Source organism: Protopterus annectens, chromosome 1.part2 (genome assembly GCF_019279795.1).
Source record: "Protopterus annectens isolate FY-2018-M chromosome 1.part2, PAN1.0, whole genome shotgun sequence".
Classification (NCBI taxonomy): Eukaryota; Metazoa; Chordata; order Ceratodontiformes; family Protopteridae; genus Protopterus; species Protopterus annectens.
The window spans coordinates 612,317,107-612,335,626 of record NC_056727.1 but is presented as its reverse complement, the minus strand read 5'-3'; the positions used below and the strand labels follow the sequence as shown (position 1 = coordinate 612,335,626).

General features: G+C 40.5%; 1 protein-coding gene across 1 annotated transcript in view; it reads right to left on the bottom strand.

Annotated features, from left to right (window-relative positions):
* POLR1B (RNA polymerase I subunit B) overlaps positions 1 to 18,520 on the bottom strand; it is a 498,537-nt gene that overhangs the window by 170,637 nt on the left and 309,380 nt on the right. The window contains exons 10-11 of the mRNA XM_044057995.1: positions 8,013 to 8,146; positions 6,645 to 6,815 (exon numbers count right to left, since the gene is read on the bottom strand). Of these exons, the coding sequence (XP_043913930.1) occupies positions 6,645 to 6,815; positions 8,013 to 8,146 (305 nt within the window). The remainder of the gene's footprint in view (positions 1 to 6,644; positions 6,816 to 8,012; positions 8,147 to 18,520) is intronic.

Here is an 18,520-nt window from a genome sequence, read left to right as displayed (position 1 = left end):
CTTGGTCTAAGGGGACGGGCTGGATGGCTCCTGACTGGGTGGGACATCTGGGATTCTTTTGTTTGGACAACCTCTGAAGATTACCTGTAATACCCACTGCCTTGGGTGATGTCTGAAATGCGACCTCCGACTGGCTCCAGAAATGCACAGTTGGGCCTCCTCTCAGGAGCGCTGGTAGGGAGAACCACAAAAGGAATCACGGTCCCCCTGGTTACACGGGACTCCTCTGCCTCTAGGGCGGCGTCTATCTGAATTTCCACCCCCTTCCCTGCCTCTGGAGGGGGAATCACTCTGTGCATCGTGAAAAAACCTCTGTGATTTTCTGAACCACATTTTCCCTCCTTTCTGGCCCTTGGGATAAGGTCTAGAATGCATGGAAAAATGGACTCCCACGGCAGACAGGGTTTTTCCTTCCTGCTCGTACCTAGTAAGAGTGTCCTTCACCTTGGTTCCAAATAAGGATGAACCATCAAAGGGCGCATTGGTGAAGGTAGACTTGAAAGCCTTCACAAACAGGTGCAGAGACTCCAGAACCCGCAGCCCTGCTCGCTCCATCGGAGGAGTTGGTAATAGAATTAAAGGTAGACATCTGAGCACTGACTTTCTGAGCCACAGCATCAGAAACGTTACCCTGTAGAGAATCTCCCAACTCCTTTAGGAGATCTCTCTGCAGCCGTGTAAAATGCGATAAACAGTTCAGCGACCGCAGTGTAAAGGCCGCTGAAGAGAACACATGCTTCCCATATCTGTCCATAGCCCTGGACTCCTTGTTAGGGGGATGAATGGTAGATGAAGTTTCTGCAAGTTCCTTCTTGGTGGCTGCTGCCAACACCATGGCATCTACTGGAATGCCTTTTGTAAGAAATTCTTTATCAGGGGGAGCAGACAAAAACTTGTTGGGTCTCCTAGGGACCGGTTCCACAGTGTCTGGAGTTTCCCACACCTTTCGACAAACGAGGTCCAGGAGCTCTGCAAACGGGGGAGAAACCCAAGAGGTGGAGGGTTGCAACCCAAAGGCCTTCAAGAACACCGACTCCTCCTCATAAGGGGCTTTAGATGGCCAGTTGCCTCTTTGTCTCAGTATTTCCAAGATATCTGAAAAAGAGATATCGTCAGAAGATGACTTGGGGGACCCCTCTGACTCCTCAAGGTTAGTGTCAGACGTGAGAGACTCATCTTGGGAGTCAATGTGCTTCCTCTTGCACACACTCTTTCTGGGTGGCTCCTCAGGTAAAAAATCCGGGGAGGCCTCAGAAAGCTGGGGAACACTCATGGAGGTATCCTGAGGCCTTAGGTCTTCGCTGTCCCTAGACAGAGGGTGATCTGATACTATCGGTGCTGGAGGGGGGAAGAGTGTCGGTGCCATAAGATGCAGCTGACAACCTGGCCAGCATACTCCTCACGACCTCGAAAGCAGATCCCCCCAGCTCAGAAGACACCCTCGGAGCCGAGGAAATAAGGTCTGAAGCCGATGTCGGGTCCACACTCACCCGAGCCGAAACGCCGAGAGGAAGGCTCGGAGCCGAAGAAGATCGGCCCGATACCTCCCTCTCGGCTCCGACCAGCGAACTGTGAATCCTGGACCCCATGGACAGCGCCGACAGGATTGGAGCGGAGATCGAAGCAGAGATGCCAGAAGGGGCTACTGGAACTGACCTCAAGGCATCATAGCTCTGGCTCCGAAGAAAGGTCCGGAGGAGGAACAACCAAAGATGAAGTGAGGACGGGCTCCGGAGCCGACTGGGCCAGAACCAAAAGCAATTTAACCAGCACCGATGACTGGAGCAGTTTCCTAACCAATCTATCGACATAGTCATTGGAAAGTGTCCTACAGGACATGGTAGGGGATCTGGATCTCCCTATAGAGGGAGACCTATGAGTCGGAGAAACCGGTCGAAAAACTGGAGACCGGCTCCAAACTGACAAATCTGTCACCGGCTCCAATAAACCGGGAGCCGATGTTGACATCATCGATGCACTGTCTTCTGTCGGCCCCGAAGCCAGTGGAGCCGAAGAAGCAACTGTAGTACTAATGATTTTCTCCGGCGGCTGCAAGGAGACTGACGGAGCCAGAGAGCATTTCTTAGAAGATTTTTTGCCTGTCTTTTTGTCTGGTTTGGAAGGAGAGGACCTGGAACTGGAAGACCTCTCCAAATCCTCTTCAAAGGAAGGTTTCAGCAATCCCCTTAACATTAGCTTGTTCTTCCTCTCTTGCAGCACGCGTGGGCTGAAAGCATGACTGAACAAGCAGGATTCTTGTAAATGAATAGCCCCCAAGCAATACTTGCACAGAGAGTGCCCATCCGTCAAAGGCATCTTGTTGTTACACTTGACACACTTTTTAAAGCCCGAAGGCCTGTGCTCTTTAGAATCCTTAGACATGTTAAAGGCAAGACACACACACACACGGGAAAACAGTAGGGGCACCTTCACCACAGAAACCAAACAGAGCGTGGGAAACTAGAGCCCCTAACTTAAACGGCCTAGAGACCGCGGGATAACCACAGGAAGGACTAGGTCCTCTAAGTTAAACGGGCCTAGCCCAGGAAAAAAGGGAACAACAAACAGTCACACAACAAAGAACCCGCTAACAGAAGGGATCAACCTACTGCACAACAAGAAACAAAAAACAGGGGAGGACTAGGTCCTCTAACTGAAACGGGCCTAGCCCGTAAACACCAAGGGAAATGGGATACCAAGAAAAGTTCAACTGAACTGGTCAGAAGCAAAACACACACACACTAGCTATGAAAATAGCTTTTGGAGCTACTAAGTTGAAAAATAAGTAGAAAAAGTGTACTTAGCCACGGCCAAGAGCGAGACCACGTCCAAGCTGTATGCGGCAAATGAGATCTGGGGATAGGCGCATTGCAGCATGGGATAGCCCTTAGCCACGAGCCAACTGAAGACTTCGAGCTAGAGTATGGCCAAGTCGGAGCCAAACCCACGGGTAAGAATGTAGGTGAGATTAGACTATATAACATCCTCAGTTTTTATTTCTTTAACTTCTCCATTACTAATCCTCTTTTCCTCCTTGTTTTCTTATTTTTTGCATTGAAAAATTTTCCATGTCCGGATGCCTTTGCCTATATTTCTCTTCAAATATCTTTGGCGCTGCTCATTTTGTATTGGTTAGTTTTGCTTCCTTTACATAAACACTGCAGCACACTGAATCTCTTTTTTTTCCCCCATGTCCATATTTCTTCAGATGTCTCCTGCTCCTCCTGTTTCTCCTTACTTGTGGGACTCTTGTTCCATCATGCTGTGATATGACCTGTGTTAGACTTTCTACACTGAACCCTTCACTTCACAGGTATTCCATAACTTCAGATTCTATTTTTTTTCTACCCTGCTAACATTCTGTTGTACGTTCCCTCTTTGTGATCTTATTTTTCTGTATTATGTAATTTTCCATATCTGGATGTCATTGCCATACCTTTGGGGCTGCTTTTGTGTACTGATTAATCTGGCTTTCTCCTTTGCATAAATATTGCACCACATTACATCTCTCTTTCTTTCCCATGTCCATATTTCTTTTTTATACCTTTCAAAAATCTCTAGATGTTGTTCTTTATATTTTCACATTTCCTCAGTAACTTTTTCCAAATGGTCCAAGGTTTCTTGGCCTATATATTTTTTTCATAAATCTGTTGTATTAATGAACACACAATTTTACATGATGCTTCTGACAGTTTTTCTTGTGCAAGTACTGTTTTTTCATCTGAGTTCTCTCAATAATTTTGTATAGCTTCTGTCTGGAAATTCTGGGCTTCAGTCCACTCTATCATCTTTATGGCTCTTTTTGGCCCATCATTTTTGTGATTTTTGTGGACAATGTTTCCGTGTCTTGTGGATTCTGCACTGTCATTTTTTTCCAGTCCTGGCACCAGTGTGTCTCCCATGACTGGGCATGTCTTTGCTCTGCGTCTTGTGAGCTCAGCTATCTTTTTATTTTTTAACCTACTTCTGTCCATGATATATGCTATATAAAATACAGTCTACATATCAGTGTCGTCTTGGTGAGATTTTGTGAAAAACATGGTCCACCTTGTGAAGGTACTCACCCCAAGACTTGAGGATGAATTCAATTCCAGCAATATTACTCTACTTTCCTTGTGGATTTATTAACTGTCCAATACAGAGAAGTATATGCTCTTACAGGTTAAGTAACAATTCAGATTTCCTGACAAGTATGCTCATATAGGAAGTAATTGGTTACAATATCTTGTGGTTATCCTCTGCAGAAGTGGCAACTTTCAGTAGCTCTGGAGAAATTAATTCTGTTCCAGAGTTATTTCTTAACCCTTCTAATGTTATTTATAAATTACTGTGCATTTGGTCTGTTTTTTAGGGTTATATATTTTTTTTTTTCATTGTTGAGTTTGTTTATAATTGAATTCCACCAAGCTGGTTTGTTTCTAAACGTGGCACTGTATTTGTGACAAAGAAGAAAACACACCTCTATGCAAGAGCTGACATGGGAGTATATAAAACTTTGGGTATATGCAGAGGTTTTTTCCTAAAGAGTCATCAAGGTGCAGGTCACTGCTGAATGTCCCTTATGGACAGAGACCATCAATAAGAAAAGCATTATTCTAACACCTCGCACAACAAATCCCTTAGTTACAACCCTACTGACATGCTCCTCCCCCATACAGACTCCCATGATACTTGGTTTCCAAATGAGTTGGGATGTGCAGCTAGGCATGTAAGGCTCTAGTGGTCGTTAGCCTAGTAACCTATGAATCATCTCAAATCATAATCCAGCACAAGGAAATTGAGCTTGCAAAAGTACCGGAAGACTTCTGGGTTGTTGCTGGACTGCTCGATGAATAAAACAACATGATGATCTGAACTGACCAGTGAGGGTATGACAATGTGTAAGGAGCAGACAAGGCTTAATTTTGTAATGACAAGACTGAGTATGCTGGTGCCGCTAGTTGGGGAGGGTGCTATTTATGGATAAAGTATTTATGCACAAAGTTCAGGAACGGCTGAGGAAATTAAACTGTAGAGAAGCAGGTATGATTATTTATAAAGGGGTAGTCAAAGTCCTCTGGTGTTTGGTTTAATGCAAAAGAACTCTATAGTTTATTAAGATATGTTTCATAATCTTAGGTTGCTGTGGATGGCATTCTGTAGATGGTCAGGAGGTGTTAAGTCTTGTTTACTGCTAATATACATGAAGCTGTTCAAAGTCACTGCCCTGGTGTGGCTAAAGACCAACATGACACCACATGCAGGCCTAAATGACTGACAGGTAGAGAAGCTAGGTAAGGAGAGTTTGCTATCGCTGTTCTGGAACCAGGTTTCAGTAACAGCACAAATATGCACATTTTCTAGCATTAGGAAGGTCTCAAGTTAATAAACAGTAACTCAAGACAGAAACATCAGCAGTAGCCCCTTTTCTCACCAAAGAGGAATCACCTAGGCCAGTTTCAAATGCAAAATTACCACAGCACAAAGCATGCCTTTTAAATCAGTACTAGCACTCTCTAATGTATAAAACAAGTAAAAAGGTTACCTCCCATAGGACCATTTACCATATTAAATCTGATAAGAGTTCAGTATCTGACAGCTGAGAATTAAAATGAAAACAAGCCTTAACCTTAAATGCAACACTACCACCAAATGTTTGAGGCCCACAGATGCAACCAACACACAAAAGATACCAACATTATTAACTAGGTAAAAAGGGGAAAATAAAAAATATAAAAAATAAAAATCATGCTGGAAAATGAACAAGGCTGGCTGCAGTTCCTAGAATATGGATTTAAACCAGCCATTAGCACAACAAAATCTGAAAGTTGAATGAGCCACCTACATTTAAAAGACAAAAACATCAGAATTATTCTGTAGAGGCTGGTCCTGCTACAGTTTGTAAAGTGTGTGTGTGTGTGTGAGCATTCGTGCATGCTTAAATAAAACCTGAAATTACAAAAAGGCCAACTATTTACTTAAAGAATTATACAACTATATTATATTATATTATAAAATAATGAAACAACAGAGGTTCAAGCACTTTATTAAAACCACACGAAGTCTCTACCATCTCAGAAAAACTGTTTGAACCTTTGTTTTTTATTAACCATTTATGAAATCACTGCTCTAATTATATTGTTATTTGTGCTTGTGTGTGCGTGCATGCATGTATGATGGCATTTAAATAAAACCTGACATTACAGAAAGGTCAACTATTTACTTAGATTTATACAACTTTTATCTTATAAAATAATGAAATAGCAAAGATTCAAACATTTTACTAAAGCCACATGAAATCTCTAGCATCTCAGAAAAAATGTTTGAACTTTTGTTGTTTTATTAACCATTTAGGAAATCACTGCCCTAACTCTATTGTTGTCTTGACATGAAAAGCATATCATCATATGATGGAATTTAATGTCTGTTTTTTTTATTTCATTAAAATCACAGTAGAAAGAAAAATCTGTCCTGATTAACACCAATTGGAAGGTTAATCAGTCATGCATGTTCCATGACTTCCATCAATCTCATTGTGTAAATCACAAAGCCAGACACCCACTTTCTCAATGTATATCTTTTAAAAGACAACTTCACAAGAAATTAAAACTTTGCAACAAAACTTGCAGAAAATAACTGAGTCAAATAAAGTCATGAATACTCACCTGCTCCATTGTGCCAATTAGTTCTTCTTTCCCCAGTGCCAAGTTTCTGACTGGTCGTACCATCCTACAAGGGTTGGTAAAAATGAACAAGCCTGGATACAGGCTAGCTTTTCCAGTCATGGGTATGAGGACAATCTCTGTCCATTGTGGAACCTTCCTCTGTCTTAGTACCTGTCACAGTAAAACGACCACAAATAAAATGAAAAAAAATTGCTTCTTACCAAGTACTCAACAGTACTGAAGATAAATGAATTAAAAGACATTGCATATCAGAATATTTATAATACCTTTTTCATAACTGCAGAAGTAGCAACCAGAAACCACCAATGTAAGGAAATACTATACTGCCAACAACGTACAGAATAACCACTACCAAAGAATTATGTAACTCATATTAGACATCCACTTTTCAGCCAAACATTTTTTTTTCAGCAAACATTTTTTTTTCATGAAGTCTGATATTTTTCAGAGGAAGTTAAAAAAGACAAAACAAGTGGGGATCTGTGAGTAACTGGCTAATGTATGGAGAGATAAAGCCCTGATGCAAATCACAAAACACATAAACTCACTGTCTACTAGAACAACCTTGCCGGGAGGAGACAGTAATGATTGGCGGAGGTGGTCTGATCTGGTCCACCAGTGGAGACCAGGTGTTGAAATAAGGCAGCACATGGGTGAAGATGTGTGCTCTGAAATGCCAAGGAGACCAAGGTATTTCACCCAGCCATGCAAGCATGTATGCCCCACTTCACTGGTGTATAAATAAAGATGTCAAGGGAACAGCTACTGACCTAGTAAAAATTTTCAGTTCACTGCAGGATGACAGCTTTTATCCAAAGCTCTCCCTCTTGCTGTCCTCTTGGATTCCAAGAAGAAGGGGAGTTGAATGAATAAGTTATGGACAGTGGGATTCAATGGCTGCAAGCACAGGAAAGGAAAAACAACCAGAGAAAAAGCAAAAGTTTATTATAGGATCATAGGAGATTACTAGGCTACTGACCCAAAGGTCATTTTATGCGGAGCCATTTCAACTCAATGTAATACCGTAGAGGTACTAGTCAACACCCAAGATTGCTTTTAGTGATGACTGTCTATGTAGAAAAAGCTATCTCTTGATCAGACATAGGAATAGCACACTGTAGGTCCAAGATTCAAGCTCCACTTGAACTAAACCATCTTTCTCTTATCACTGTGATATAAATAAGGACAGCATGTTCTATATTTTAGCACCAAAACTCATAGGCTTTTCAAATAAGCAAAATGCACACTTTTAAGGTAACATGAAGAATTACTTTTAAAGTGCAACCCAGCACACACAGCATGTTCCATTCTTCATCAAAACAGATAAGCAATGCTAATAACATTAACCTTGAATTTTCGCAGGGAACTGACAACACTAGGAGCCAGGTCCTTCTCTACCCATCCTACCATTGTACCATTAAGAACAACAGGATAACATTCAGCATAGGGATGGCTTGGAGTGCCGTCAACTGGAGTAACTCCTGAAAAACAAACGAAATGTTTAACTGAAACTTTAGAATATGCAGGACTTTAAAATGATCCAGAAGCTCAACAGACAGCATTGCATAGCAAGAAATCTTACTGACAAAGTAAATCCTACATTTTATACACACACATATATATATATATATATATATATATATATATATATATATACATACACACACACACACACACACACACACACACACACACACACACACACACACACACACACACGTGTATATATAAGTGCACTGATGTTTGGTCGAAACACCTAAATGTTAATGGGTACAACTTTGCTCAGAAAACAATGACATTATAAATGTTATCATGCTACAGTGCACGTGCCAAGCAACAGCCTTGGCATATGCAAAAATAAAATTAAAAATTATATTAAAAACATTATTTCGGGGGGGGGGCACACTCCACTCCATGTCACATGTTAATTAGGGGGCACACTCTACTCCATACCACATGTTAATTACTAACTCCAAGATCGCCAATGTTGGGGGAAAAGCATATTTCCTAACCCTAAGAAATGTACGATCTCACATACCTGCTGACTATCTGAGTAGTCGATCAACTTTTGAAAACTAAACAGATGTCTACCAAAGCTAGTGTCAACACACACACATTTATATAGATATACATACACACACACACACATATATATATGTGTGTGTGTGTGTGTGTGTGTGTGTGCAAAACATATGTTTCATACATGTGCATAACATACAAATACACACACACACATGCACACAATACCTTCAGGCAGCCTTCACAATGAAACTCTAAAACGGCTCAATATATATGCACTAAAACTACAGTTACTACTTTTTTTTTCCAGTCGGAGAACATCAAGTTCAAAAACCTCTTCACATACAGTACAAATGTTTAAGGATCTTTTAACACTATATAGGAAAGCTTTGGCAGTACACCATACTAATGCACAGCAGCAAATTGTAAAATATGACACTCCCATCGCCTACAAAATACAACAGCCGAAGCAGGTAAGAGAAGCTCATTTCAAAAGCATTCACTTGGAAATAAACAGATGTGTGGGCTGTAATGGCTTAACTCTGCATCTACAGTTCTATGAGGTTCTCATGTAATTTGACATTATCACTATGCTAGGGGGGTTCCAGGCTGGATTAAAAAAAAATGCTTTGCAGAGAATACCCTTGCCTAGGGGCTACTGTTGGTCCACAGACAAATGACACCAGTATGTAATGCTAGACTCTTGGAATTACTTGCCAGAGAAAAGCCAATATTTTCTTTCGTGTTTATAAGATTTAACACTAGCCGAAAGGAAAAAAGCTTTTACATCAAATTGGCTAAAGGCTCTTGTTAGTCCAGAGGCTGTAACACGAGCATTGCAAGCTAGAAGTCTTGGGTTAGAGTGTCAAATAAGAACTAACATTTTTATATCAATATATACAAGATTTAAAACAACTGTCTCAGCTGGAGGCCTTCAATGCATTTGTTGGTGCATCTAATTTTACTGTAAAAGAAAAAAACAACACTAACTGTCCCTGCCTTTACAACATACTTTGACCATTCTGGATGAGGTCCTGTTCTTTAATTTAACCAGAAGAAATGATATAAATTGCAGTACTGTTCCCAACCTAATCCCTTAACACATTACAATTAACTGGTTAAAACTGCAAGTTAGCCAAACATAACAGAACTGCAGCTAAATAAGACAGCAGAACTGCTCAACTTGCTTAAAGTTTGATGATCTGGAAAAAGCCAAAACTCCACACTTCATCATAGGGTCCACCAGTAAATCTTCCTAGTGCCTCTGGGCAAATGGACCTCACTCCACCGCAAAACGCAACAAAATGGATTTCCTTCTGAAGACTCATGTGGTCAATTATTCTTGCTGATTTCAGTTGAAAGAATGCGTTTGTAAACATCTGACTAGGATATGGTTGCAAACTCAAGCCTCCCAAGCTTATGCTATGAAATTCTACATCTTAGTTGTCCAGCTTTTAGCCGCATGACTATACAAACCATTTTTCTATTCAGTTACTGCAACAGTAAAACAGTCAGTTGTAAAACTGTCTTCTCCAGTTCTATTATACAGTGCACCCTAACTGTACTATTACATGTAATGCATGACAGAAGGTGTCTGTGCTCCTAACAGAAGACAAATGAAGTAGAAAAATCATCATTATACAATAGGAATGTAAGAGTTGCACCAACTAAATTAGAACTGCCAACTCAGTGTTCTAGCAAAGATGTTTATCTAAAATATCCCTGCTCATTACTGGTAATTATCAGGGGAGAGCAGGAGAGGGGAAAAAAGAGAGAAGCAAACAGAAACAGACAGACACACACACACACACACACACACACACACACACACACACACACACACACACACACACACACACACATACTACAACCCAGTAACATATTTATAAAAAATGTGATTTCAGAAAAAATCTAAAATGTCACTCACTTCAAAAAAAATGCAAATGCTTAAAATTTGAAAAAAGCTGAAAATACTCTAAACACACACTCATCTAGCAGCAGCCTTAAAGGGAAATGCCACCAAAACTTCCCCAACACACACACAGCAGAACATCAACAGTCAGAGAGAAGACAGCTATCCATGCCAAATGACAGACAACTCAACTACTAATCAATGCAAATGACAGAAAATAGCAATCTTTCAATCAGTATCCATGAACTATTCCTCAGTCTTGAACTTTACAAAAAAAGAACAGTAAACATAATCATTAAGCAAACAAAAAGTAAGATGAAACACAAAAAAAAAAAAATCTGGTAAAACGCAACAAAAAACAATAAACATGTAATGAAGTACAGCTATGCAGGAACTTCTCCCAATTGTACATGGTCAATAATGTTCACTATTGTAGTCACACTTTTCTTCTTCTTCTTTTGGCTTTAGCAGATCACATGTCCGCTCATGATTGGCAGTGGAGTTTTACAGTGTTGAGTTGCCACCAGCCCGGCGCCCAACCTTCCTCAGAAGGCGCACTCATGCCTAGGGCCAATTTAGAGTGTCCAATCCACCTAAACAGCATGTCTTTGGGATGTGGGAGGAAGCCGGAGCACCCAGAGGAAACCCACGCTACCACAGGGAGGACATGCAGACTCCGCACAGAAGGCACCCCAGCCAGGGAGCGAACCGGAGAACCTCTTGCTGTGAGGCGGCAACGCTAACCGCTGCACCACCGTGGCCGCCCTCACTATTGTAGTCATACTAACTTTTGTAATGTCTGCAAAATGCCCAACATCTGACTAAATGTCCAGAGCATTTCACCCTTTCCCCTCTAGGCTAGGCAGATACCCTGCCACCTGGACATCGACACACATGTGGTATTAAGAACATCTGTCCACAACATCTTTATTTATGTACTGCTCCTGTAATCAACAGGGTTCTTGTCGAAGCCAGAACCCTAGCCTTCCAAGTGGCAGCCATTATGGGAAGTAAACAACATTAGCATTTTGTGTGTTCCAGTCCACACATTTCAACAGCTGGCAGAAAATCCTCAGCTTCTTCTCTTTAGTACCATCATGACAGAATACCATGAAAAATGTTTGACCTGAAGGTCAAGCCAGAGAATCCACCCAGCTTCCAGTATCTTAAAATGATACACAAAGAAGTGTGCACTGCATTCACACAAATATAAAAAAAAAAAAAAAAAAAAAAAATCCGGGAAAATATAGCTACAGATCTAACAGAATTAGCTTTTAGTACATTTGGTAGGATTTTAATATTTTTATTTTAAAAGAAGTTAATACAGTCTAAAAACCATTTGAACAGAGGTGTACTAATGCGGGGCCGGAGGGTGTAGTCTGTCCTGGGTACAAACAATAAGGGGGTGCATTCACGTGTAAACCAAAGCCGGATTCTTTAAGGAAGGAAGAGAGGGAGTTTTTCCTGTTTGCATCCGTCAATCCACGTACCCTGTTTGCTTACTTACTCCTGTTCTGCATTCAGAGAGCGGAATTTAAATTCAACACCTGCCGCAACTCCTCTAAAGATTAAGGTAGTGCTGTCCAGTGCTGCTAGCCCTCTGTTGGAAAGGTGTGTGTGAGTGAGTGTAAAATGCCCTAGTTAGGGATTGTTATGGGATAAGATCAGCTTATTAAAATGTATATTCATTTCAGTTTCATTAATGATGCTATGACTGTTAAAAATCAAATATAATTTGTATGCATGGCTGTGGAAAAATGCAGCTTTATAAGCTGAAGTTACTGCTCTGTTTTAACTGCATTATTTTAATATGTAACAAGGAAAAAATAAGTGTTGTGGGAACAGAGGCATGGTAGCTACTGTAAAAGGAATTTGTTAGCCTGACTCCTCCAGGCTAGGAGTGTTTTGTTGCTAGAGAAGGTTTAAAACATTCATGTGAAGTTTGAGGCAAGAATCATGAGGGAATGAGACATTTTCAAAGTTATTTACTTGCTGCAGTTATTGTAAACGTAAAAGTTAGTAATGACTGATTTGATAAGAAAAGTGTATAAAAATGCAGTTTTTCTTTGTTCAGAGAGACTGATTTAACAACTGCTATGAAGATCGTCTCCCAGCGCTGTAAATAAAAATTTCTGTTTGCACATCCTGCGTTGTTCCTGACTGAAGGCATATAAGGTAATTTTTAATGCTATTTATTTATGACTTTAACAGGATGTCAAGTTAGTTAAATTCCTCAGTCTCAAACCCTGTACTTTGGTTACAGGAAACAAGAGCCTGAATCCTCTACACTAACAACCAAACTGAGTTTCAGTGCATTTTCAATAAATTGTGAGCTTCAGCATATGGAGTCAGTATATTTTCAATGAAATATGAGGTTCAAGGGAAGAGATGTTTACTTCTGCTCATAAGTCTATTTTAAATGTTCAAGTGTTTTGTTTAGCAAATGGTCATAACACAACAGTTAGCATACTTGCTTTTGCTGCAGAAGACTGTGGGTTCTAGTCCCACAGCATGTCAATGGATTGCTGATACTGTACAGTATGTTAAAGGTGAGGGGGTGGGGGTGCTGCATTGAGTGCATCCTCCTTTGAATGAGATACCTAGTAACTTTGAATCTGTTGTCAGTTTGCTAGCCATTCCCTATTGCAATTTTACCAGCTTACCCATTTTTTTTAATATAACATGGACAATTTATTCTTCAAGGGCAGCAGGCACTGAATTTGTAGATGAAAGACTTAAATATAAAGTAGTTTGCTAGCAGCAACCTTTTGATTAATTACAAATCTTTAACATGGAATTATTCAGATGACTATTACTTCTACAGAGACTGTGCATATTGACGGATACTGGTGGATTGTAACGACAGAAGTCTGGGTGGCTTTTTATGGTTGAAATGTTCAGAAATAGGCAGTTTTGTCATTATTGGGTCATATGTTTTGTTTCATTGCTTACTTGAATAATGTTCAAAACTACAAATTTAAAACACACTCTTAACAAGTGGTGCTGTATTATACACGGCATACATTTTAATACAGTCAATAAGGTGAATCAAAGAACCCATGCATGTATGCATGGCCCTAAAAATGTGTGCAAGGAGCCTATGGTTTGAAAACAGCCTAAAGGTAAATTCTATCGACTCTGGTCAGATGCATTTCCTTTGAATTTGGGTTTCAGTGCAGTTTCAATGAATGTGAGTTTCAAGAGCAAAGAAGTTTACTGTTAATTCTAAGTCTGTTTTCATTCTGAGACTGTATTGCTTGTTTTAGCAAATGTCTAACAGTGTTTGTGCTATAAAATTTGAAATAAAAGTTTTAAAGATTAAATTGAAGTATCTGCAATCACTTCAGAAGTAAAGAAAAAAAACAGTATATACACTGAGAGGTTTTAACGGTGTTTATGGTAACAGGGGAGGAATAGCCAAATAATGGAACACTGGAATAGCTGTTGGGTGATGCTCTGTGTGTGTGTGTGTGTGGGGGGGGGGGGGCTGATCCATTACCTTGCCTAAGGCCCCATTTGACCATGATCCCGCTTTGAAGTAAACACTTTATGTTTCTTCCTCTAGTGTGCGTTCGTTTATCCATGCATGAAAAGTGGTACAGGATTGGAGGAAACTCAGAAGGATCTACAGACAAGACTGGAGAGGACCGCGGTTATTTTTAAAATTAACAGCAGCCTTCTTGTTGTACAGTAGTGCAACAATACAGTAGAGAGTTCTGCAGTAGAAACTTTTTTTGTTTAACTGAACCTAGTGAACTGGATTAATCACAGCAAATGAATCAACCAGAGCATTGTGAACTACCAAACTGAAGTAAGCATTGCTTTTTTTTTTTTTTTTTTTTTACGTGAATATAATCAGTTTTCCTTTCTTATTTTTTGAGATAGGGAGAGAAATGGTGGCTAGGTGAGAGAGAGTGTGCATATGTGTGTGTGTGTGTGTGTGTGTGTGTGTGTGTGTGTGTGTGTGTGTGTGTGTGTGTGTGTGTGTGTGTGTGTATGCATTTGTTTACATATTTTGAAATTGGACATTTATGTTTTTGTTTTCCTTTCACTGTACTCTTCTGCCTTTTTGTTTTGGTGGGGTGGGGGGCTGCCAGCTGAGCTGTAGTCCCTTCACTTGCTCAGCCTAAATCCAGCCGTTAATGCTGGCAAGTGAATATTTGTGTTAATAAACTGGAATATTTTCCTTGTTTGGGGGGGGGGGGGGGCAGCTCTGCTGTGGATGAATGCAACTTGCCATTTTCACTTGACCAGTTTTAAACTCCACCCTTAAGGTGCATTTGTGTGAATACATTTGAATATTTATGCTTTTTTGGGGAGACTGGCAGTAATGTTGTCATTTTCATATTATTTTAAAGACTGGCTAGTGTGCATTTGTGTGAAACTGAACATTTTGGGGTAAGGAGTAGCTATGCTATGGGAATTTATCCTCATTTGCTCAGCTTAAAGTGTGGTATTAAGGGCTGGCCAGTACGCACTTGTCAAAATGAAATGGAATATTTAAGCTTTTTTTTTTCTGGGGAAGGGGTGGTTAGAGGTGTTGTTGATGAAATAATGCTGCTCAGTTTACAGTCTGGCATTAATGGCTAGTGTGAATTTGTGTGAAATAAACTGGAACGCTGTATAAAACACATTTGAAACTTTTCCCAGTTTTAAGAATGTTCCTGTATTTGCCTAATATGTTTGGTCTGCAAGTTACTCTCATATTGTTTGTTTAGTTTATAGTCTGCCTTTACATGACTAGTGTGCATTTGCATGAAATATGCTGCAATCTTTAGTCTCTCTCTCTCTCTCTCTCTGGGTGCTGTATTTGTAAAACCAAGTTGAAACTGTTCCTGATTTTGCATAATGTCCCGAAGTTTGCATCATCTTGATCTGTTCCTAACAGAATTTGAGGCCAACTGTCCATATAAGTTACCAAATCCAGAACAACTGCGTAAGCTCTTACAGCTGTGATGTCAATGTCATACTCAACTTTTCAAAGGAGACAATAATGCATTTCTGACATTTAGCTTTAGTCCATGATTCTGGCGCTAGTTATTTGTTTGGGTCAAGCCTTCCTATAAGATGGCGGAGCCTTTGATGAGTGCTCCTAGCTTGATCCTTGTTGGCCATTACTTTGTTACATTAGATGATTATTAATAAAAACAATTGCCACAGAGTAGGAGGTGTTAGACAAAAATCTCCACGGGGGTGTGTGTTAAAAATACATTTCTGCTGTAGGTGTCAAATATGCTAGGTACGCCACTGAATAATACTTTGAACACTCCCTGACACTGCTCTGTAGCAAAGGATGCAAAAAGCTAATTATCCTGTGTAGTAACTTTAGTTCTGGTAAGGTAAAACCTTACCTGGTGGTAGAGATAGTGTGACAAACATTCCCTTTGTTGCAGCACTGTGGAAAATACTGGTATGTTAAAAGACTGGGTATGGCCAATTTCTGTGGTTGCTTTGGTCATGAAAAGGGGGTTAGTACATAAAAACACACGATTCTGATAAAACATAACACATGGGGGTTACAAGAAATGGCTTGAAGTTCTGAAAACCAATTCTGATTACAACTGCTACTATAGAGAGAGTTTTCCAAGACAAGGTCACAATATCATGTCTGGCTGATGGTTACAAATGGAGGCAGCGTTAGTTTTTCAAACATTAAATTCATACCCAAGGCAGAAGTTATCTAAAACAAGGTCATAACAGGAATGCACCTCTTAAGAAGATATTTTTTTTAAAGAAACCACTGAGAGAGTGAAGATCCTGGTGAAAGTCAAAACTGGCTGCCAGATGTGCTTTGAAAGTGAAATAGCTAATCAAAAAAGTCTGCCAAAAACAGCAAGACTATTTGAACTGAGGTAGAGAATGGGCTGATATGATGGATAGTGATCCAGACTGAAAGATTCATCCATTTACTTCCTTAAAACTTGCTGGTAGAGGGCTTTTAAACAGCTGTGAGTATCTAGACCACCATGGGTGAGTAAGCAGGGTAATGAGTATTAGAGAAACTGGAGAAATCAGGAAGTTAGTCAACAGAGACAGGATAACAAACCCTTCAAGGATCTGAGAAGTGTTTTTTTTCTAGAAATTAAGCCAGTAAAGAGCTATAAAATTGACTCTTGCCTTACACTTTCTAGGTTTACGTAAACTTTTCATTGTAAGGGGAAAAGCACTGGGAAAACAAGACCACTGCTGGACTACAGTGTTCTGAGAAGTCTGCCCCTCTAGGTGACAGAGGGAGAACAGCTGCTGCATTTGGTGTATGTCCAAGATACAAAGATATCACAGTAGGGCTTTTCCCATAATGGCAGAAGATGGGATCCCCCACAGTCTGAGAACCACTCAACAGCGAATGGAAAACATCATCTTAGTTTCTACACTAGAAAGTTGACCTGGTTGCAAATATGTCTTCGTATCAGAAAGTGACAAGTCACTGTGCATTCCTATAACCTCATAGCCTCCAAACACAAGGATAGAAAATCACTGCCATGCTGTCACAATGGATGGCAATGACACCCTGAGGAAGGAAGTCAAGTAGAGCCTGCAATTGTCAGAAGGACTGTTCTCACCCTTCAGTATACTGAGGGCAGGAAAGCCTTCCTTCCTCTGGCCAAGCCCTCTGGACCACATTCCCTAAACAATGCCCCTCCCCCAGCCTAGGACAGAAGCATTTGTGGTGACTCATCACACTTGAGAGGGTAATAAAAGGAATGACTTTAGACAGATTTCTCGAATAAGCCACCATAGTAGATTACATTAGTGAACTGTGTCACTGCCATCAGATGGAGCAGTGTCCATGCTCGAAGACCAATGAACCTTAAGCGGCAACTGAAGAACCCTTATGAAACACCTGGCAAATGGGACCAGGAAAATTTTCTCTGCAGTATGACCATTTTTTTTTTTGGCTTCCCACAGCTGACCATTTAATGACCACAGAGGCTTCTTGTCTATCACATCTAGTAACTGTGAAACTTGTACATTACTAGCGAGGAGAGTGAGGCATTTTGTTATCCTGCTGATAGGAAGCAAAGACCTAGAGTCCAATTCCCTTGCAGGCACCCATGCAGTCTAGGGACATATGTGCAGTGGGTGTGCCGGGGTATCATCCCACCTCTGAGGAAACTAGGCCAATGCCTGTTTCCTTCAATAAAATATTTCACACGTACAAATCACCAACCCCCGACTGGAGATCATCAGTAAGGTGTGTCCAAGTGCGGGTCCCTATTAAATTATCAAACGTTTCACAGTTCGAATGTCAGAGTACAAAGTTCTTGGATCTTCATCTCGTGGAGAACTTATCCTGGTCAGTCCATGTATCCAGCACAGTCAAAAAAGCTCAGCAATGCTTGAACTTTCTAAGGAAACTTAGGAAGGCAAAATTACCAAGCTCCATACTTCAGACCTTTTATAGGGGCACCACTGAAAGTGTCCTGACCAACAGGATTGCAGACTGGAATGGGAGCTGTAATAATCAGGATCACAAGGCTCTCAAGAGAGTTGTAAGGGCAGCAAAAAGAATCATTGGCACCTCCCTTACTCCTCTGGAAGATCTACACAAATGCTGGTGCATAGACAGGGTCAAAAAGATTTCCAGCGATCCAACACATCCACCAATGGTCTGTGCACTCGCCTATCCTCTGGCAGGAGATACAGAAGCCTGCAATGTAAGACCACCAGACTAAAAAACACTTTCTTTCTGCTCTCCGTTAGACTGTTAAACTCTTTGGAAAAATGAACCATGACATCTGTTACATAACTAGCCTATCAAGGGGCTTATTTTATGGATGTGCAATAACTAAGTGCAATACTAATGTGGCTCACCTACACACTGAAGTACTGTAAAGTGCAATATAAAAACTGTGCAATAATTCAGTCTAATCATAGATATGATGCTATTGTTTCAATTTTACTTTGACAATATTACCTTCAT